The sequence below is a fragment of the Varanus komodoensis genome, unplaced genomic scaffold, assembly GCF_004798865.1.
Source record: "Varanus komodoensis strain SLA01 unplaced genomic scaffold, ASM479886v1 scaffold73, whole genome shotgun sequence".
Taxonomy (NCBI): Eukaryota; Metazoa; Chordata; class Lepidosauria; order Squamata; family Varanidae; genus Varanus; species Varanus komodoensis.
In genome coordinates this window covers 2,905,599-2,929,732 of record NW_025336386.1, presented here as the reverse complement: position 1 = coordinate 2,929,732, position 24,134 = coordinate 2,905,599, and the positions used below count along the sequence as shown (strand labels likewise).

The 24,134-nt window shown below is 45.3% G+C and overlaps 1 protein-coding gene across 1 annotated transcript in view; it reads right to left on the bottom strand.

Annotated features, from left to right (window-relative positions):
- Window positions 1-24,134, bottom strand: part of USP7 (ubiquitin specific peptidase 7) — a 99,635-nt gene extending 75,501 nt beyond the window's left edge. The window contains exon 1 of the mRNA XM_044452486.1: window positions 24,056-24,134. Within this exon, the coding sequence (XP_044308421.1) occupies window positions 24,056-24,134 (79 nt within the window). The remainder of the gene's footprint in view (window positions 1-24,055) is intronic.

The following is a 24,134-nucleotide window of genomic DNA, read 5'->3' as shown; positions in this document are numbered from 1 at the left end:
AAAGTGCGTATAGTCAAGGCTATGGTTTTCCCAGTTGCAATGTATGGCTGTGAAAGCTGGACCATAGGGAAGGCTGAGCGCCACAGGATTGAGGCCTTTGAATTGTGGTGCTGGAGAAAACTCCTGCGAGTCCCTTGGATAGCAAGGCGATTAAACTGGTCAGTCCTAGAGGAGATCAACCCTGACTGCTCTTTAGAAGGCCAGACACTGAAGATGGAACTCAAATACTTTGGCCACCTAATGAGAAGGAAGGACTCCCTGGAGAAGAGCCTGATGCTGGGAACAGTTGAGGGCAAAAGGAGAAGGGGACGGCAGAGGATGAGGTGGCTGGAGTCACTGAAGCAGTTGGTGTAAGCTTGAGTGGACTCCTGGGGATTGTGGAGGACAGGAAGGCCTGGAGGAATGTTGTCCATGGGGTCGCGATGGGTCGGACACAACTTCGCAACCAACAACAACAACATAGGTAACACATTGTTTCTAAAAATTCTGTCTAATTATCCCTCACTTCCTTACTGCAATGAGTACCAGTGGGCACATGTAAACTTACATGTACACATGCTCCTTCAGATGAACCCTGGTTCTGACATTGACTGGGTTCGCACAACACAGTAAGCCAACAAACAAAGCTGTGAACCTGGTTTTTGTCAATATGACTCATCATGCTGAATGAACCCAGTGAACATGATTCAATCACACACGACCCATGCAGAGAAATCATGGCTCACAGCAGTCTTCAGAATGGCTCGTTCTCTGGATAGCTTGTCACATTGTGGAGAGTTATGGAAGAGTGACAAGAAGCCCAGCTGAGCCTTGTGATCTTCCCAATGCTGCCTCTAGCCTTCCTCAGCCTCCACCAACAGAAAAATACCCTTTGTTTGCACTCCAGAAGTACAGAGAGATGTTTGTTCATAAGTGAAGACCCCTTCCCACCCACCCACCACAAGTGCACAAGTTCACCTATCCACAATGCACCATCGGCAGTAGTACATTTGACTTGTCAAGTTACTTTCCATTTCAGAACTTCCCTTTTGGAAACCACTGTCAACAAGAAAGCCAAAGAACTACTGCGGACTTGTGAAGGATGGGGGTGGGGGAAGAGCAGGAGGGACATGCGCTCACTGGATGCAGTGGCAAATCAGGTCAAGCTCCCACGCCTTGTTTGAATCCCCTTCCTATTACATCCTGAATTGACATTTGTCAGTCTCCTGCTCTTTCAGCACTTCCCTTGTCTCTAAACTCAGAAACTGGCTGATGAACAGGGCAGAGCTATTGGTAGAAATAAGTGTTATGACTGCAGGAGTGTGGCTGTATTTATTGCAGAAGCATGCATTACTACTGCAAAAATGTGTTTGCATGTTGGAGGGATTTATTTTTCTGTCCTTCACAAGTGTAAACATGAGGAGCTCTTGTGCAAAGGCCATGAGCAGACAGAAGGACTGAAGAAAGACTGGGAAAGAAGCCACAGCAAACTACTAAGCACCCAACAGTCTGTTGGTCATAATGTAGACTGCCAAGCAACCAACCAACCCAGCGACTGATTCCCACTGTGGCTCATGCCGATATGTGAACTGACCCAGAGTTTCTCTGTGGCCTCCAGGCATTATCACCCTTCTGGAAAAGCCCTGTTTCATAAAACACTGCTCTACAGTGTTTTATGGCTCTACAGTGAAGATTAATGCACTAGCACTCACCTGTTCTATGCTCCTTTAACACCAGACACAGTGACAAAATTGAAGCCAAACACAACACCGTGAATTTTAAGGCATCAGCATGGGCATGGCTTTCAAGCAGCCACACAATGTCCTACATTTACTTTGATGCCCAGAGATTTGTGGGTGGTCGCAAAGTAGGCATGCTGCAGAACAGGTGGAGATCCCACATCCATGCGGAGATGTCATGATGACCTACATTAGCTTTTTCAAGAATAATCCTAGATCCCCTAGACCAGGGGTTGGCAACCCGTGGCTCCAGAGCCGCATGTGGCTCTTGAACCCCTCTGCTGCAGCTCCATTGCTGAAAACATGCCCCAGCACAGCCGCTGATCTGCTCCAAGCTCCACTCAGGAAAGTAAGTAAATCAGTTAGTTAAGTAAATCGCTACATTCCTCTGCTAAACAAGCTTCCTGCAGGCTCTCATGGTACAAAATGAAAAGCTGCTGAAAGGATTCTCTTTGTCCCAATGTAATCTCCTTTATCTGAATGTTAAAAGCTGTGCTTGGGACCTGTCACAATTCACAGCACTTGACTGTTTATCTGCTAATCAGTCACTAAACACACCTATATCTGCCACAGTCCCGATTTACTGAGTCCCCCCCCCCCCAACTAGGGATAAATCCGAAGAAAAGTTTCTGAAGAAAACTGAACGTTTAATGGTACGTGGGTAGATTCATTTGCTTTTACTGCTGACGGACTTATGGGGTTTGCTGTTTAATGCATGCAGCCCTTTAGCACTGACTTTGACTCTGCAGGAAGCTGTTCTCCTATTCAAAATATATGAATGGAGTCCTACTAGTTTATAATGTAAGGTTAAAAATAACAGTTTTTAGTGACTGAACAAGAGCTGCAGCTAAATCATAAGGAAGAAAAAGATCTACTTCCTTGTTTTAAGAAGATTATTATAGAAATTCCAGCAACATTATTACATTGGGAGAGGAATGTTTGTTCCATATTTCATCAGACTATTTATATTTGTTGTATTGCAGAAACTCTACTTACTGTACGAAAGTATCAGTTAGTCTTTTTTTAATTCAGGATGACAGCTGACTGCACCCTCCAGTACACGTGATACAAGGATGAGGGAACATAGAAGCAGACGGCATTTTTGGTTTGCTGCAGGTGGATAATTTAAGTTCGGCTTTTTATTTCATAAATACGAGGAGGACTCAAATAGACACTGAGTATTTTATTTGAAAGTAACCTTCAACCCAGTGTCTTTTTTTCAGAGTTCAAAATATTTTTGTTGCAAGCAGATATAAAAATTTGTTTTCTCTGTAGCAGTTCACTGATTTCACAAATGCAACACACTATAGTTTTTTTATACATAGCATTAAGGTAAAAATTATATATGCAGTGTTATCTTCATTCTAGATGTCAAAAGGGTTTTGCGGTTCCCGGTGTTTTCTTTTCTGTGGGAAACAGGTCCAAATGGCTCTTTGAGTGTTAAAGGTTGCCGACCCCTGCCCTTGACATTATGTGGGATGGTACTGGATAGCTCAGAGTGCCCTGCTCTCTTCTTCTGCTCACCTCACAGCCAGTGCAAAAAGATCCAATCAACCCCCTGAGGTTGGGGAAGTGACCTCAGAAAGGGAACAAAAAGGGCAAGGGCAGGTAGAGGGCAGGTGACTGGGAAGGCCAGAATGCAAGAAATCCCGGTATATTATGTTATTGTATGCATGCATGCATGCATGCATAAATAAGCCAGCCAGCCAGCCAGAGTTTTGTATTATATAACTATTATAAGAATGGTAAAATAGAAAAAGATATCCAACAACACCATTTAGTAAAAAACAAAGAGGGGAAGGCATAGGAAGTGATGCTCTTCTCTGCTGCTCTTCCCATTCTGCATTGGGTGGGAAAGCCTGCAGGACTGAGCCCTCAGACTCTGAGTAAAATGAACAGTGGCAAAAAAAGGCTAGTTTAAAAGCCCCTCTTTATTTATTTATTTCAGAATGTATAAACAGCCTCTCATCAAGAGGTGTTAGTGTACAATAAACACAAAAAGTTACAATAAAAGCAAAGTGATCGATAAAACAAAGCTAGAATTTACTCATCAGCCAGGATATGTTTGCCTGAAGAAAACTCTTTGGCAAACACCCAGACTAAGGTACTGTAGCTGCATACCTGTTCTCACTAAGAAGGGGGAACTGTGCAAAGCTAGTAAAACAAGTCCATCTTCTATACACTGACATATTAAGACAATGTTAGAATTCACTATATTTATATTGCAAGAGCAGATTTACATCATCCTGGTAAATTCCTTTCAAGCAACAGCCTTCAACCTGTTTGGACCCAGGAGTCACCTTTCACTCAGACTTGTGTCTGGGGAACTCACTTCATAACTTTTGTCATATCTTTCTCTGCTGGTAATGCTAGCCTTAGGTGAAGCTGCAAAGAAATACCAAATCCCAATTGACCAAATGATGCCCAAATCTTTAAGTCAATGAGAGGACAAGCTGCCTTGAGCCGACCTCTAATGTAGTCCTAAAATCTCCCCTATACTTCCCAGGTAAGCAAGAGCATCACACATGCACCACCAGAGTTCCATCATGGAGGAAGAATCACAGAGATGCAGGAGCAGCATGCAAGCATAAAACTATACATATTCTGAGCCATGAGAAAACATGACAGACTTTCTCCCCCAGAAAAGAGCATTTGAGGGGGTAAAGGAAATATATGCAATATTTATTTTCTTGCAATGCCTCAACATATTTTACTCCTTTAACATAAAATCCACCCTATGTAGCTTAACATATAAATTCATATCACACTCACATTTATGAACTCTATGAGCCACTTTAAAAATACATATTAAGGTAGAAATCCTTCCAAGGCAGGATATATAAAATAAACCAATGCACAAATTTAAAAACTCACTCTGTTTACCAGTTTACTCCCAGACAAACAGACGCAGACCTGCAGCTTCAACAACCATAAACAACTTGCAGGGCAATCCCTCATGTACTTGGAAGTCAGTTGGAGGCAACCTATTTCCTAGTAAGTGTGCTAAGACTGCTCTCAATCTGTGTTTTGCACCAGAAAAACTGCAAATATGTCCAACACAACAGCTGCAGCCCATCTTACCTAAGTACATGTATCTTTGTTACTGTCATCTGAGAAGTAGGGGAGATACAGAAACCATGTTTTACAGAAAACAAAAGAAAGCATATTATTTAGAAAGAAGCACTATCATATTAAGTATTAGCAGTCTATTTTCATATCACATTAAACTTGATAGTAAAGCACTACATTTCAAAGAATAAACAAGAATCTTTAATGCTGAAAACTACTGTATATAACATTCATCAACCAATGGCATTTTGAATGAATAGATGTTATCTTTGAAATGCATTTTATTCATTTGGAAAGATAGCATATTAGCAAATATATTCTAGCAGAAGTTTTTGTAGATACAGGTCTGCTTCAGCAGATCTACCATCACTGGGAGATGTAAATATGAAGTCAGAGAGTGAGATTGAGATAATTACCTTAACAGCTATCATCATAAAAAATGTTATCATCCAATGTTGTCAAGGGGTAATAACGCAGAGATTATTATAACGGTGAGCATATATGGTGTGATAAATAAAAAACAAAGCAAGAAAAACATTCCTTTCAAACAACAGGTAATAAGAGTCCAACCTCCTGATGAATTTCACCTTGAAACCCCTTCAATCAAATTACCTTGAGGTCTTTCACAAACTGTCCTGAGACAATGTAATTGTTCCCCTCTGGTTTCCTAGGACAGTCTTTAATCTTTTTGGTAGAGACTGTTCCTTTGCCCCTCTAGAATGCAGTTGGGCATCCCTGGCAAATGATGGCATATATTGCGCTAGAAAGTCTAGGGACCCTTGATATTGTGGTTAACTTATCAGGTCATGTCACAGTGTTGCCAGAATAAATATGTTCATCTGTCAGGTGCCAGACGATGCAGTACTGTTTTTTCTGCAACTGATCAAAATGGAAGAAAAGTCTTTGAAGAAGGGCCACTTCTGAAATGTTACAAGTACCATGTCAAGAATTAAAAATCAGAGCAAAGCAAAACAAACAAACAAAAATATGTTGCAGCTACACATAGTCAGGTAACATTCCAGTTACAGTATCCAGCCAGCAGACTGCAAGAGAAGTCAATAATATCCCTTCTGTTATTCTGGTCAAGTTAGTGTTCTGAAATCCCTGAATGTCAAGAAATGGAGCCTCAAAAAGAAGGGAAGCTCGGACCACACTCTACAAATACAGTCAGCTGATGCACATGAGACTGCTCCCCGTTGCTTCCAGATCAAATGGTTAGGCAGCTTCTTCCAGATCCAGATAATATGCGAGGTGGGGACATACATTGCCCAGAGTTTGCCTTTGACGCACAAACTGAATACTCACTGCTACCTCCTACAGCACACTCACATTTTGGCCACAGTTCCCTACAAGAACTAGTCTCACATCCCCAGGGTTAATAAGACCTGAAGTACAGCACAATGGATTGCTAAACATGAACTGACAACCTGGTCCTGATTCTTGTTGCACGTATGTCTATCTGTGTTAGAAAACCTTTTAAATTCAGAATGCCTCTTAATGCACCAAAAGACTTTTAACTAAGCCATGGAATATAGTTCTAACTAACCTCTGCCCCAGAAACCATAATGTCAACCATGTTTTGCACAAAAATCCCTTGTTAGGCTGTACATCTGTTCGAAAAGCAGCATAGCAAAACTAAGCTGCACTTTTGCTGTGGGCAAAATGTAATTGCTCTTTCAAAATGACACCCATTCTTACCCTGTGACAGCACCCACTTACTGCTCTGGGAAGCAGCAAGGAGCTGTGACAGGCGTGAGACCTCTTTCAGAAACAGGAGAGGTGGCAAATGGGCCTTAGGGGACAGGCTGTGGCTCAGTGGGAGAACCCCTGCTTTGCCTTCAAGCCCTGGCATTTCTGAGGGGGCTTGGTAGGAGCCCTGATAGAAACTCTGGAAAGCTGCTGCCATTTAGTGCAGATTATCCTGAGTTGAGGGATGCAGGCGGTGGTTTAAACTGCTGTGCTGCTGGGCTGGATGATCAAAAGGTCGCCGGTTCAAATCTGCACAACCGGGTGAGTTCCCGTTGCTCCATCCCAGCTCCTGACAACCTTGCAGTTCGAAAGCATGCAAATGCAAGTACATAAAAAGGTACCACTTTGGTGGGCAGGTAACAGCGTTCCGTGCACTTCGGTGTTTAGTCATGCCGGCCACATGACCACGGAGACCGTCTGCGGACAAACGCTGGCTCCCTTGGCTAGGAAACGGAGATGAGCACCAGAGATGAGCACCGCCCCCTAGAGTCAGGCATGACTGGACTTAACGTCAAGGGGAAACCTTTACCTTTTACCTTTTTATCCTGAGTTTGGTGGACCAAGCATTGATTGTTCAGATTGGGGATCGATCTCTCTCTCTCTCTCTCTGTCTCTCTCTCTCTCTCCCCCCCCCACCCCGTGTTGTATATTTATGTTTGTATGTATATGGATTTCATAATGTATTTTTAAAGGTTTCAATCTCTGTAAACTGACCAAAGATTTGTTACTATTGAGAGATACAGAAATTTAATAAATGAAATATGTTCCTTAATGAGAGTCCTTAAAGGGACCTTACCCCATATCAGGGTTGTGGCAATTTAGTTAAGTAATGCTAAAGAGATTGTGTTTTATTGGTTTGTCTTTTCGGCGACAGGATTTAGATATTTTGTTTTGTTTTTTAACCAAAGAGGTTGCATAAAAATCCTACCAGTGCCAGCATGCCCCTGCCAGTCACACAGGGTCCTGTAGGATGTTTATGTCTAAAAATGCATAGGATTGGGCTCTTACGCCACAAACTCTAAAATGATTTTGTTTTAGCCAGATACTTAGCCATTGGATAGTTGTATAAAAGATCAACATGACATAATACTCCAGGTTTTTCTCAACCTGGTGCCCTCCAGATATCTTGGACTACAATTCCTGGCATTACCAATCATGAGGCATACTGGCTAGGATTGATGGGAGTATGAACCCTAAACATGATGGATTGCCAGAGGCTGCAGTAGCTTGGAACACACAATACTTGCAAGGAGCTATTTTAGGGGCATCCAAAAGCTTGTACATGCCCAGCAGGATTTTTGTAATTGGGAACAATAGCTGACATTGCATTGCTGTGTACAAAAAAATGCTTCTGAGTCCTCCCCTCCCCCTGCAATATCAATAGAAAGAGGGGGTGTTGGATGTAACCCGGATTTAAGATGTCTGAAGTCTCCTTAAGCATGGAGAACGACCTCTAAATGATATGGCCATTTAAGTCACTAGAAAAGGGTCAGATTTCATCAGTTCACTTTGAAATGAAGATACTTCCTAACAAGACATACGTATCAACCAGCTACTAACACAAATAGAATTCACTGGTTTGTAGCAGAAGAAAATCTCCCCCCACCCCAACCTCACAGCACACTCCAAAAACTTTGGACAATACAGTCCACATGACTTTCTCACCACAGAATTTCTGTTCTCTGTACAAATACAAGCCCATTGAAATAAATCATATACTTGAAGGATGCTGCTGTGATTCTCTGCATGTTTCTCACTGAGTGCACTCAGATTTACATCAGGAAATGCAAATGAAATGCATAGAAACAGGCTAAGGGTTGGCTCCAAAAAACTGTCTTGCCCCTCCGCCCATTCTGCAGGGAGAAATCCTCCCTCTGCCAAAGCTCACCCCCTTCAGCAGGGTCCCCTGACAGTCTGTGCAGCATTTTCGTGAGGTTGGAGGGATTGCCTGGGGAGGAGGGAAGAGCAGGCAAGCCAGCTTGCCACCACTGATCCCAGGTAAAACTGGATTCAACCCAGAAAGTGTCCAGAACATTTCACAAACAAGGAATGGCCATTAATAGACAGCACAGGATTTCCAGATGACAGAAAGCAAATTCATGCAATTTGATCGCCAAATTCAAGTATTTGTAATTTAAAAGTGAATACATTACAGAGCTCAGAGAAGTGGGAGGCCTGAAACGAGAATACAAAATCACTCAGAAAGGCTCAGTGGGATTGGTGACCTCTTCTAGGTCCAGCTGCTGGTGGTGCCAGTCTCACTTAAATACATGGCTCACCTGGTCATTTAGAATATTTGACCTCAGATGTTTTCCTGTAACATAGTCATACACCTTTTCATTACTAAAACATTGGGTTTTAGTGACTCAAGCCAGGATTCAGCATATGTAGGCTTGAATATGCCTGCAATCAATCCTGGTTTCCTATAAAACCTGCTGAGTTTTAAAAAGAGATACTTATTGTAACTAAAATGTTTAGAATAGATCATATTTTAAAATGCGGTATGTTCCAAACAAGTTGCATGATGCCTTGGATCTCAGCAACGAAATATTGAAACAGGATGAATCAGGATGTGAACATGGGATTAATTGAAGTTAACATCCAAACAGAAGCCGGCAGCCTTCCACAGAGCAGGCATCGGCAGAACGCTGGGATGGTGGCATGTGAGGCGGGACATCATGTCTTTCCTCAGCTTGGATTCATTTGTGATTGGGATGCCCAGAAATTCCAACTGTGGACAGGAAAATACATGCCCATTTTCAGGATGCATGCTTCAGTTATGTGGGGGAGGGTGGGATTAATTGCAACAGGGGATTGTCCACATTAAGCCATCTATAGGCAACCACACATTTCTCATAAATTGAAAATACTGTCAATGTGACAAAAATGGTATACAAAGATAGAAGAGGAAGGCAAGCCAGAAACTTTTGGAGGTTTATGCAGACATACCTTGGCCAGCACTAAATTCACAATTCATATACATTTGATTAAGAACTAAGTTTGCTCAGTAAAATTTAAATTTGAATAAACCTAAAACCAGTTATAAAAGAACTGCCTAGGGGCGGGATGACCTTCTAGTTGCTTCCATCCTTTTAATTCCACTCTATGAATCATTTATATTCACATACAAACCACAGAAGCTGTTTATGTTATTTATTTCATTTTTATTCCACCCAATAGCCTGAAGGAGCTCTGGACCATGTTGTCACAGCTCCATTTTTTTAAACCATTATCCACATTAATTTGAGAGTTGGGGCAAGTTAGAGCTCATCACCAATCTAATCCTGTCTCTGCACCTCCACTACCACTTCCAAACATCCTGATGTGTCATTTAAGTAGTACTGGCTGAACTGGTTTAACTACTGCAGTCCAGACAGACAGAAAGAACTATTTTATTAAGTTAATACCTCTACTCAGCCTAGGTAAGCCAACATCAAGAAAACATGTCCTCAATAAAAACCTGGATCTATTCAACATGCCTAACATCTCCATATGAGCAAAGTTACTAGATTACAATAAACCATTTCCAAACATTGTATTGTTAAACCCAAACAAAGAACCATGGTCTAGATGTTTTTCAGTAAAAAAAGGGAGAGCGCAATTCTAGCCTTCCAGCAATGGTCCATCACAACAGTTTCTCCCTCGCACAGCATACTATCTCTTCCTCTCCTCCTTTCCCTGTCCAGGAACATTACAGCAGCCATGCTTGATCAGACCAAAGGCCTACCTAGCCCAGCACTGTTTCCCAAGGTGGCTAAACAAATGGACAGGATCAGTCTCCAAGGCAGTAGGCCTGCTGATGGGGACCTTGGGCAGGAAGGTGCTGCTGCACTCATACTCCAGCTGTGGGATCCTGCAGACAGATGGCTGGCCACTGTATGAACAGAATGCTAGACTAAATGGGCCCTTGGTTTGATTTAGCAAGGCTGTTCTTAAGCTCCCCAGCTGGACAAAGGGATAACAGCACTCCCCATGTTCCCTACAATTGCCATTGAGAGACACACTGTCTCCAGTACTGGAAGTAATATATGGCTACTAGCCACTAAGCCTAATTTATCTACTTGCTTTTAAACCAACCATGTAAATACTCAATATGACCACTTATATACCAAGTAACATAGAAACAAAGCGGGTCAGAAGGGGCCTCCTGTACCATCTAGTTTGATCCCCAGCTCCAGCTGGCTCGACTCATGTAATCCTCAACATGTGGTTGTCCAATCTTTCCTTGAACCTCCCTTGGTGGCCCATTCCATATCCTAGTCAACCCTGAAGCCTGGTTCCTTGAGCTTGCCCCACTGGAATGCATCCAGCCCTCCACTGCAGGGAAGAACAGGTCATGGTCCTCCTCCATATGACATCCTCTTACATACCTGTAAGTCACTAAAAGATCCCCTTGGAGTATCCTCTTCTCCAGGCTGAAAAGTCTCACTTCCTCAATCTCTCCTCATATGTAATCCTCCCCCTCCCCTCAATTATACCATTCTTGTGATCCTGGGCTGGACTGGTTCTAACCTAGCTATGGTTCTCCTATAATGTGGAACCCAGAACCGGGTACAGTACTCCAGTTGTGAGCACATCTGAGTCATGTAAAGCGGTATCAACACCTCCACAGTTCCAGAAACCACAGTTCTGGCTATACATCCAAGAGTGGTATTTGCCTTCTTAACTGCCACATCACACTGCTGGCTCATGTTCAGCTTGCTGTCGACCAGTACTCCAAGATGCCATTCACAAGTGCTGCTCTCCAGCCACTAGCCCCCTCCCTGTGCCTGTGACACCTATTCTTATGCCTAGCAATTTTATCATTAATAACATTAATCGCTTACACACTTGGATCAGGTTTTAAGCTAATGAACCTCTAATTTCCAGGATCTCTGCCCCCTAACCCTTTTGAAAAACTGGTGCTTAACTGGTAATTTTCCAGTCCTATAGAGGTAAACCTTAAAAATATGTACTTTTTTAAAGTAAACTGACAATTTCACATTTGTCAAGTTATTTAAGGATTCTTGGTCAAATCCCATCTCTCCTGATGGGGGTGTGTGTTATCAGTTTGTCAGTCAAGTCTGGAACTTCCACTATTTGCCTCTGCTTTGCAGATACTCTTCTTGAAAGTATCAGTTCATTCTGTTCCTCTACAATCTTACTTTCCTTTAGTACTCCATCCTCCTCACCACTCAATGATCCAACAGCCTTCCTAGTGGCTTTCTATTTTGGATATATTGAAAGCAGGTGTCCCCAACCCCAGGGCTGTGGACCGCTACCGGTCCATGGCCTGAGAGAAACCGGACTGCAAAGTGAGCAGCAGGCAAGTGAGCAAAGCCCTCCCCGCAGCCAGCACAACTGCCCCAGCCCCACTCCAGACCGCCAGGCACTTGACCTTCACAAGGAGCATGCAACCCTCATCTCCTGCTCCTCCTCTCCTGTTCCTATGAGAGCTCTCATAGGAACAGGAGCCTCCGGGCCAGGAAGGTGCATGAGGGGACACACACCAGGTTCCTGTGTGGCTGAGCGGGGGCTGAAGGCGGTGGAGGACGAAGCAACCCACTCCCACCACTCCAGGTCAACAGGCGTCCGCTACGTTGGATGAAACGCCATGGCAAGGCTCATACCACAACCCAAGACCTGCCCCGGGATGCCAGCAAAGTGCAGGGCATCCCAGCACATGTCAGCAGGCGCCATTCACCATGGGAAGCTCTGTGCTCCGCATGTGGGTGGACGGGCAAGGGCTGCTGGGAACCACCAGGGCTGGCAAGGAGCACAGTGCTCTTACCAGGTTCCGATGAGGAGCACCACCACCACTCCTAAAAGGAGCGCGAACCCCACTTGCAAACCATGTATGCGAGAGATCCAGGCCGCGCGCTCCCCAAGAGAATCCAATGCCCAACAATCTGAGGTGGAGCCCAGGCGGCGACGCCAGCAGTGGGGGATGGCTGCCAACACAGACAAGTCTTGCCCACCCGCCTGCTGCCCATCCCCCGCTGTGCGGCCTGGCTCCTAGCAGCTCCCACTGATTCTGCCTTATGGTGAGTTGTATAATTATTTAATTATATATTGCAATGTACTAATAATAGAAATAAAGTGCACGATAAATGTAATGCCCTTGAATCTCATTGAAATGCCTATTTGATTGCATTCTCCATCTCAAGTTCTGCCAAGACATTTTGGTAAGGGAGACAATCCTATATCACCAACACAACATCACTTTTGAGATCTGACATTGTCACCCACATAAATTCTGTAGAAAAGTCTGCCTCTTCTGAAGTTTCTAGCTTAACACTATGTGTTCGCTGATATGTGGAATAGCCTTTCAGTGATGAACATATATCACAGGTTCTCTCCATCACACCAAGTATCTGCTATGTCCACTGCATTTTTGCTCACATTTAAAACCAAGCACTCCAACTGCCCCACCTGTCCCTCCATATTGGGGCAATCAAGAACATATTCACTGTCAGCCCCAAGTCATCTGGAGTGAGATGCTTCCCTGCTCTTGTTGGCTTCCCTCATGATCAATATGTTAATACATTTATTTGAGTGACAGACTGTATTTCTACACACTCTTTTAAAAGCAGCCAAGACAGTGTTCAAAGTTTCAGCAAATAAAAACTGCATCTGAAATGGTGAACACTTCAAATCATGCCACCTTTGAGAGCTTGGCTTCCCATATTCTGCCTAGCGGCCCTTGTGTCTAAGACCTCATATTCTGTTTGCCCTTGACATCAGTGCTGGTATGTACCGCTGCTGCCTCGACTCCACCATCTCTACCATACAATTCAACGATGCTTGACAACTGCAGCTCTAGTGCCAGGCTACCAAATCACCGTGTGTCTTAGACATCTCTTTCCGGCCCAACTGCTGCTACCTCGAATGACTGAATCACAAGAAGCCCTCTGCCTTCCAGAGGTGTATTCTTGGCTCAGGAGGATATTGGTTTATCCTCTGAGATATTCTCAGAAACAGAAAATTTTCCACTACTTTATTTTCTAACGCACACATTCATTTCAAGGCCAAAAGTAATCCTGAATGGATGCTAACTGCAAATACTAAATCTGGAAATCTTGCTGTCTTCAAAATTGAATTACTTTTTCTCAGGTAATTATCCTTAGCAAACGTAATGAGAGAGCATGGATGAGTGTGTGTCAAATGGAGAGAGTAAGTTACTACAGCCAAACTGCAGGTGGCTCAACCACCTCCATGGACAATAGCCGGAATTCCACAGAAATGGGCGTGTGGCTGTCAACCTATTGCACAGGTCCCGGCTGACATTTATTAGTCCACCAATTGTGTTCCACAGCTTTTTCCTTAAAGTTAACAGTGCAAGGGACCTACATGTGATTTTACTGATTTTTACAAATATTCCAATAAAGTCTATATAACATCTAAATGTCAATATGCATGCTTTAATTTTTCCCTTCAAATATTTCAGCTCAAATATTTGCAGTGTATTGGAATAAAAAATTAACATGTACTTTTCAAACCTTCATTGTTTTTTAAATGCAAGTAATTAAGCATGCTAAATTAGGTAACTTTTTGTGTATCAGAAAATGTTCAGAAGAAATTTTACTGGTGCAAATTATCCTATGCAAGTTACCCTTATTTTCATGGAGAATTGTTCCAGTTCAAAATCTCCTAGAAAACCCTTATCATGAGAAAGCAGGAAGCTAGCTAAGTTATAGGGGATATCGCGAATCATGTGTATATTGAGTGTCACCTACACAACTATACGGCCGCTGAACAGACTTGTGTGATCCATTCCCTCTCCCTTGAAAGAAGCCTCCTTTCTCAGATACCCTTATTCTCCATTGCAGAGGAATTGTCATCCTGGGAGTGGGACACAGTTGTCACATCCCTCAAAATATTACTCACAGACAACACAGCACCAGTTCAGCAGACAGACAGGTGTACATGTGACACCCAGTAAGACATGTGACACTGGTTAACCCTGCTGACTTCCCTCTGTCACCAATCTTATTCTCTACCTACATAGGCAAACCAGTTTGCCCTATGCTTAAGGAACTCAGTGACTATCCCACATTCCTTTCCAATTAGTAAAGCATATAGAGGATGCTGCCTTTAGGAGGAAAGGGAAAAGGCACAGAGGGAACAGAGAAGCAGCAAGATGTTACTGAAGCTTCCAATTTCACATCAAGCTACCACTGAGCATGAACAAAACCTGAAGCAGGATGGATATATTCAGCAACAGACTATTAATGGAAACGAATCTTATACCAGGGCAAGATTGCTGCAAAGGAAAACATCTTATCACTAAGAAAAGTCTGGGTACTTCCTGTACTTGCTTATACACAATGCAACACCAATCCTCTCAGTGATTGGATCCACCAATCTCTTGTGATTCATCCTGAAAGGAAAGAACCACAGATGCAAAGAGTGTCGGTCTATTCGAGACAAGTCACTTTGACTTCCTAAGACAACTCCACACTCCGCCATGATAAAGCTATGCTTGCACTTAATACTAAGTCACTGTTCAGTGTTATGAACTTGAAAATCAGGCTTATGAATTCCTACCTTCTCCTCTGCTGCAGTCATAGTATCATAGAATACTAGTGTTGTAAGGGGCCATGAAGGTCCAACCTCTGCTGTTGCAGGACACCAAGTTACACCATCCCGCTCAGATGGCTGTCCAGTTTCTTTCTGAATGTCCCCATTGTGGGAGAGCCAACCATCTCTCTAGGCAACTGGTTCCACTGTCCTATTGTTCAGTGAGGAAACATTTCCTGCTATCTAGCCTGAATCTGGGCTGTCCCAACTTGTCTAGATTATTTTGTGTCCTACACTCTGGTATTAGCAAGAAGAGAGATTGACCTTCCTCTTTGTGACAGCTTTTGAGGTACTTATAGAGGGATATCATGTCCTCCCTCATTCTTCTCTTCTCAAGGCTGAACATGCCCAGTTCTCCCGATCTCTCCTCATAGGCCAGTGTTTCCAAACCCTGGATTGTTTTTGTTGCCCTCCTCTGCACCCTTTCTCATTTTCCAGCATCTTTCTTAAATCTTGGTGCCCAGAACTGAACACAGTATTCCAGATGAAGTCAGACTAAAAGTGACCCTGAAAGTTTCTTATACTATTTTTAAAATATCTTAGGTTACTTTTAAAACGTATCTACTGTTTTTCTGCTACGAGGCAGTCAGAAAACATGCTTGATCCAAAACCGAAATGAGACAATTTTACAAACCAAAAACAAGCAAAAACAGCAGCAGTAACTATTGAGAAACACAGAAACAAAGCAAGTCAGAAGGGACCTCCCGGGCTATCTAGTCTGATCCCTGGCTCCAGTCAGCTCCCAACGTGTGGTTGTCCAGCCTAACCTTGAACACCCTCACCGATGGGGCTTCAACCACTTCCCATGGAAGCCCATTCCATACTCTTGGGATCCTAACCATCAGGAAGTTACTTCCTGGCATCCAAATTGAACCTTGGTTCCCTGAACGTTGCTCCACTGGGACACATCCTGCCCTCCTCTACAGGGGAAAATAGGCCGCAACCCATCTCCATGTGACACCCCCTCACATACCTGCATGTCGCCAACAGACTCCCTAGGAGTCTTTGTCCCTATATGGATCACCAGAAGCAACTGAGGAATCCCCTGCCGAGGGAAGATGATGCTCCAGTCTGTCCATCACTTGCTGGATGTGCGTGCCCGGCAAACAGCAGACCTCCCTTGTCCCTAAATCCAGCTGGCACATTACCATCTTGGTACCCCTTGGGTAAAGAATCCCCGACAACAATGAGCCACCTTCCTCTCACCTGTCTGGTAGAGATTGGGGACCATACCTCAGTCCCCACATCTCTAAAAACAGCCCCCCACCCACATTTGACCTCAGACCAGGCCTTCAGGGCAGGCTGGTCCCCCGGGTGACCAGCGGCCCCAGTCTGCTCAAGCAAACTTCTTTCTCAGCTTCAAATCAGTGCCTGGAGATGGATGGCATGGTGCCTGCCCTCGCCTCCTGAGGGTGAAAGGCCTCCACATCTCCCAGTGGCCCCTTCCTCTTCACTCTGTGTGGAAAGGGGCTGCCGCTGGTTGGCCTGGAAGAAGACCTCCTGTGAAATGTCCAGGAACTGCTTCCCCTCCTCATCTCCTGGAGGGAGGTGATGGTATCCTCCAGACCCTTCATCTTTCCTTTAAGAAAGGACGCTAGCTTGAACACCAGCTTGCACTATTTCAATAAGTCAATCAAAAAGAGAGGTGATGGGATTAAAGCAGTATATTTTCCAAATTTTTTCTTGGTTTTGGTATGGTGACATGACTTTTGAATGCAGGGAATCAATCAAAAGCCAGAAAGGTCCAATCAATCTATGCATATATGATAAAGAGTAATCTTGAAAGTTTATACGGCTTAAGCATAACCAAAAAATAACTCAAAGCTGAGTAAGTCATGCGAACTGCTTCCTGTCAGAATATCTCCCCTCTACCAAATGGTTCCTTGCTCTCAAAACCAGCAAGTTCAACAAATACAGCATGAGTGTATTCATTGTTCACTTGCTCTTTTTTGGTAGCAAAACTTATCAAGAGAGGCCGCTTCCCCACTCACACTTAATAACATGGGCTGTTTTGCAGTTGAAAACTTTGCTCCCATCGCAACACCAACTACTGATTCTTCAGTTAACTGAATGTGTTGCCTTTATAAAAGCAAATTTTGCCTCTCGGAGATATTAAACAGTCTGAAGATTCACTGGAAACCACCAGCTGATGTTCCAAGTTCAACACTGAATCATTGCTCTATATATTCCGTTTAAATAATGATAATGTTCTGTGGTCATGTTCTATTTTGCTGTGCTGAAAAAGCAAATTGCCAAATCAACAACCAATTGATTTGATTTTTTTAAACTGAATTTTACTGAGCCATAGCAAGAGATTAAGAACAATAGAGGCAATCAACAAATTGACTTATAAAACGATTGAGGGAAACATTGAGTCTACAAACATAAGACCATCAACACCAAGAAGAAAAACATTCTCACTGACATGTGGGAGAGAAGGTGTTAGAAAGAAAATTGATCCTAATCAGCCTTGGCTGGAATATTATCTGAAGAAAAATGGTGTCGGCATGTTTGTTATAAAGGTTTAATAAACTGAGAGGTGCTATTCCAATCACATCCTTTGCCATGTACTCGTACAAGGCAAGGATTGACAGGGATGATCAACACGAGTCCTGCTGAAGCATCTAATCCACCCACCCACACAGAATTCTCCAGTGTTCTCTGGAACACCCCCAAAGGCCTCTACCCACTCCTCTCCTTCCTAGGTGACAACCCTCTTGCACCTGACTCCCATTTTACACCAGATTATTGCCATTCTCTCTCAGTTGCTTTTGCCCCTACCTCTCCAACAGCTCTTTCAAATCATGGGCGTGAATAGAGAACACATGGCTTCCAAATATGTTGCTGAACTACAACTTCCATCATTCCTCACCCTGGGCTAGGTAATGGGCAGGGCTGGTGGCAGCTGCAGTGCAGCAACATCTGGAAGACCATACATTCCCCTGGACTCCCACAGGGAAAGTGGCCCCCGTTCTCCTTTTCTCCACTGGGATTAGCCAGTGTTTCATTCTGGTCCCTCTGCTCTACTGCCCTGTGTCTTAAGCCCACTGCCCTGCCACAAGCCATGGCTTTTATTATTAGCTACGTGCTACAGATATACTGCACACCCCCTCCACCCCCTGGGTGTCCCCCTCCATCCAAGACACATCTGGCATTTCTGTGGGGATGATTCACTGTCCCAATCACCTGTAATACATTCCAGCTCAAGCTTCCATTTTCATGCCAGGCTCTCCTGACCCTGCAGAAAAGGTTCACGAACTCGCTCTTCCCACGGCCCCATGCCCTGCCAGGCCCCTTTTCGGATCACCTTATTATTAGCTACGTGCTACAGATATACTGCACACCCCCTCCACCCCCTGGGTGTCCCCCTCCATCCAAGACACATCTGGCATTTCTGTGGGGATGATTCACTGTCCCAATCACCTGTAATACATTCCAGCTCAAGCTTCCATTTTCATGCCAGGCTCTCCTGACCCTGCAGAAAAGGTTCACGAACTCGCTCTTCCCACGGCCCCATGCCCTGCCAGGCCCCTTTTCGGATCACCTTGTTTCTCCCTTTGCGAGGTGGAAGGGCCTCTCATCCTGCCTCTGACACGCCTGGCCGGCATATGCGCCACTGCTCTCATGTCTGCTGCCATCTTCTCCCTTGCCTCACCTGCATCCAATGCTCCACTACCTCATTTCTGCCTCATTACATGATGCTTGATGTCCCTCATTTACACACAGATTCCAAACTAGATTCTCACCATTCACTTCACAGCTTTTGTTCCACCTGCACAGCCCGTGGTTCTGTTGCTTTTTAACTTTTTACTCTTTCTCTTTCCATTTGCCTTACTTCTTCCTGTGAGGCCAATTCTAAAAGGTATCCACATTCAGGAGGCTGAATTAATAATATGCCCTTTAGGAACTTCCTCATGCAGTGACAACCCTTTTAAAACATTGCCTTCTCTTCTGCAGTTTAATTGTGCTGGACAAGATTCAGCTCTGACATTTACAAACAACACTGGTGCTATAGGCTGCCAAGGACCTTCCAAATGTTCCACCGACCACAGACAGCACTGTCAATGGAAGCAGTACACTGAAATATCTGGAGAAACCCAGGCTGGGGACAGCTGGATTAATATCTGGATGGGTGGACTAATTCCCCTATGAGGAATGGCGACACAATCTGGCAGTACTTAGCTTAGAAGAAAAGTGAGCCTGGCAGACATAATAAATGTGGGGTGAGGAGGAGGAAGTGGTTAGGGTTCCAAATACCAGAACCTGAGATCATTCCATCAAACAGAATTGTAAGGGACTGAGGAAAAAGAAAACAGATATTGTATAGTTATGTTATGGAATTTGCTACCACCTGATGTAATGATAGTCACCATCTTGGCCAGCTTAAAAGACACATTCATGGAGGATCAGCTTGTAAACAGACACTTGTCATGTTGACCATGTATTACCCGTGGTATCAGAGTCACACTGTCTCCCTTTACCAGGTGTCGGGGAACCCAAGCAGGAAGATGCCATCACACTTTTGTGGGCTAGTGTGGGCAACCAGTTGGTCTGGCTGAACTCAATCTGTATTCCTTCCCCACCTTGGAGAGGACGCAAGGCGGCTTTCATGATCCTCCTCCTGGAAAGGCCTTTGGTCAAACTCAGTGTGGCAGTTTCTTATGTTTAATTTAGAAAATATTGGGGAAATAATTAAAAACAATTTTTGTTTCCTTGTGGAGGGAAGGGATTACTCATTTTCATTTTAACATGAAATTAAAACTTGCTACAGCCATATTATAAAAACATACTGGCACATCTATCATGCACCTTAATGCCAGTAATCCCATCAGATTAGCTGCATTCTTCTGATCTTCCCTTTAAGGACAATTCAGAAAGCTCCACCCTGTTTAGTTTAGAAGGACATCCAAACAGAGACTTGATAAAAGTTTAAATAATTATAAACGACAAGAGTGGAGTGAAGGAAAAGACAGGAGGTTCCTCAAAATCCTACACTGCCACCAGGCTGCAAAGGGAGACAGGCCGGGTTCTTACTACCACAACATCAAGTAAGCTTAGATAGCTTTAAAAGGGGTTACGCAAATTCATGGGAAATCGGTTTATCCATGACTGTTAATCATGGCTGCTATATTTAGAAACCTCCATGTACTAAAGCAGTATACCTCTAAATACCAGGTACTAGAGACAGGTAACAGGCAGTGGCCATTTTTGCCTTGAGGCCCTCAGTACTGGCTCTTGATGGAGACAAAAGGCAGGACTAAACTGCCCTGTACTGAACCAAAAAGTCAATTCTTTTGTGATGAGCACTGGATAAAAGTTGGTGAAGTAACTTGATTTGGCTTCAGCCAAATGGGCAGTACAAAAGTTAAATAAAAAAATGACTGATTTTTCAGTATTATTTTTCCTTTTTAAGACACACAACACCACCACCACCACCACCACCACTACTATTACTACATTTCTCTTTGTGTATGGAAGCACATCATTTAAATATGACCAGCTGCTCCAGTGATAAAAAGATTGAGCAACATCTAAATGAAATTAAGATGTAACTATTAATTAATTTGCAATCAAAACATACATATAAGAAGATATATATATAAAGAGACCGGAACTTCTGATATTTTACTGTACAGCAAATGTCAGATCTAAGAGGAGGGCAAGAAAAGACCAAAGTACCCAAGGATCAGGCCTGATTTTGCAAGGCATGCTGAGAGTTTTAGCTGTCAAGTGAACTAGAGCATCACATTTCAATATGCTCAATTCTTACATAGAGGGGAGAACAACCCATTAAAGTCCATCCAATTCTTTAGTTAATGTAGAGAACTAAGATTCATGCACTGCAGTTTATATACTTGATACAAGTAGGTAGAATATATTTTCACTGTATATGTCTTTCAACTTGCCACAAAGTGACACAGACCTATTCTTAACAAGGAGGTAAATCTGCTGTCCCAGCTGCCCCACTTGGCTGGCAGGTGAGAAGACACATAACAGGACACTCCTCCACATGTGAACAACTATCATGACATGACAGTTTTCTATGCGATAGAAAGTTTTACGATGCAAGTCCTCCCAAACATCTGGAATGGTACACCCCAGTCCAGGTTTCCCCCACTCAGAGCTAAGCAGCATTTCACACTAAAGCATGGCATGAAACAACAGAACAAGAAATCATTTGCAGTAATATTTAATTCTAATTCCGCAGAAACACAAATGACAAAACTGAGGCTCTTGTAGTTTAGGCATATCATGGAAAGACAAGACTCCCTGGAGAAGACCATCATGTTAGGAAAAGTTGAAGGCAGCAGAAGGGGGAAGATTAAGTATGAGAAGGATGGATTCCACAAAGGAGTAAACAGCTGCAAACCTGGAATGGGGCTTTCATTCATAGGATTGCCCTAAGTCAGAGGCAAGCTGACAGCAACCTCATCTAATTTTATCTACACACAAAAGCCAAGTTTCATCTATACATACAAGTTTTACATTTAAGAAACATCCTAATTCTTATCAATAAGCAACAAATCAGATTGATGGACATCTAAGTTATTTATTAGCCCTGCATTTTTTACAAACTGGATTTGCATGACTGAAAGGACCTAAACTTACCCAAATATTCTTAAGAATAGCAACCTCTTTATCACCTATTACTGCTATGCAGGGATGCTTTTGATTTTCTGATCCGCAAAGTCTCTAATCTTGTTACGGGACAGCACAGACAGGGAGCAGAAGCTGGGTTTTAAAGCCCAGTGCTTTCTGAGAGGGCACGGACAACTTCCCCGCAGAACAAGATGCAAACTTTTCCCGCTGTCCTCCTGCAGCAGATTTAGGGGCAAAAGAAGGCCGGGGCGAAAAAGCGGCGAGGTCTACAGTATCCGCCGCGGCGGCGCGCTCTTCCTCCCGCGCGCCAGGATGACTGCGCAGGGTCAGCGCCCCGGTGACTCGGTAAGCGCATTACACGCAGCCAGGATCCAGCCCACAGCGCCAGCGCTTCCCCGCCCAGAGGCCGAGCAGGCATTTTCTGTAAATAACCCCCCAGCAGGAGCAGAGCAGTACCCCAATTAAAAATGGCGAGCATCTCGCGTGGCTCGCTTCGGGCAAGATGCGTTGGAAGGGGGCCAGAGGCTCGGAAGGCGAAACAAAACCGGGCACCAAACAAACAAACAAAAAACCAAACCAAACCAAACCAAACACCCGGACCACGCCTGCGGGGGGGGGGAGGCCGGGGCGACGCGCCCCCCAAGATCAAGGCACCCGGGTCTCGGAGCCCTTGGCGGAGCGAGGGGCCCGGGGGGCGCCGCTTCCAGGCGCTCTGCCAAAGCGGCCGGCGGCGTCCTCGCCTCGGGGGCGCCCATGCCCGCCGCCGTTTGCGCGGAGAGACACGCCCCGCGCGCTTATTTACAAAGCCTCCGGGGCAGCGCCCCGCCCTCTCCGGGAGCGCCGACCCGCTGCACCGGTGCGGGTGCGCGCTCGCCCGGCCCGAGACACGCGATCCCCCCCCCCCGCTCCCTGAAACTTTCTGCAACTTCTGCACGCGAAGCAGCGGCGTTTCGGAGGTGCGGCGGGGACATGCAGCAAAGTCCGCGTCTCCCCAAGTGACTTGGCAGGGTGGGCCCGAGGCGCGCCCCGATGCCCCGGACCCGGCCTGTTCCTCGTGCCGCCCGTGAAATCGCACATGACCAGCAGTTTATTTGGGCTCCCTTTGGGGGGTTGGGATGAGCCTCCATTATGTGACCTCCGAGGGTGAAGAGGGGCGCGGAGAAGGTAGCCCGTTCCCCGATCCAAGTCAGCCAGGAGGCGGGGGTGGGTTTGCAAGGTAGGAGAGGATTCAGGGAATGAGGATGGGGGAGGGAGGAGAGAAGATGCTGCGGGGCCTGCTACGAGCGGGCAGCCCACAGACGTGGGAGGTACGGTGCGTGAGCGCAAAAGATCGGCATTCAAAATATGAGAGCATGGCAGGCTCAAGACAGACGAAAAGTACAACGAGTGTACCGAAAATGGCAAGGTTAGGAGGAAGAGAGAACGTAACGTAAAAATGGGGAAGTTCCACAGTGGGGGGATCTTTTATGCCTCTAACCTTCAACATAGTGGAAAGCCTCCTGGAGTCCACTAGATCAAAACGCCGAATACTGGGCCGCGGCGGCGGGGGGATCTTCCACGGGTAAGGAAGAAGCTGGACCGATGATAAACTCCGGGTAGGGGGATTTAGAGGGCTGACCAAGATGGAAAGCCGTGCATCATGAAATAACTCCGTGAGAGGTGAATGCCCGACAGAGCAGCAAAAAAAAGTGCCTCCCCAGTGGAGGGGAGGGAAGTTAGGGTCTTATTTACAAGACAGATGGGGGAGGAGACCCACAAAGAAGAAGGGTGCACACAAAAAGGCTACTGGTGGAAAAGGGCGGGGGTGAAGGAAAGATGTAGGCCTTGCAAAGTTCAGTGATGAGTGTCTTGCGAAAAAAGAATGGGAGGAAGAAGACTTCAAAGTCGGAGGACCGTTTCCAGAGAGAGAGAGAGAGAGAGAGAGAGAGAGAGAGAGAGAGAGAGAGAGAGAGAGAGAGAGAGAGATCGATCTACAAAAAGCCTGTGACACCGCCTGCAAAAAGCTGGAGGAAGGGCGTGAGGATTCGCGCTAGCACGAAGCCCAGGAAAGTGGGATGGGTCGGCCAAAATACTCGAGTCGGAGCGTCGGCGGGAGACCCCCAGGGCGGGATGGGAGGCCGGGGATCCGCGAGGGGCAGGGAGCGTGAGCGGGGGGAACAAAGGCACGTTCCGGAGGGGCAGAGCCCGTGGGGGGCCGAGCACCACGCGTGGCCCAAAGGGCCGGGACTGCGGCGGGGGGTGCGGAAGGGAAGCTGCAGCATCAGCGCGACCGAGCGCGGGCCGGGGACGCGTGCAGGGCCGGCACGGCCGGCGGAAATGGGGCCGCGGGGGCCGCGGCAGGGGCAGGGGCGCCGCGGTACCTTCCATCTCCATGTCCTCGGGCTCGCTCAGCTGCTGCTCGCCGGGCTTCTGCTGCTGCGGCGGGTGGTGGTGGTTCAT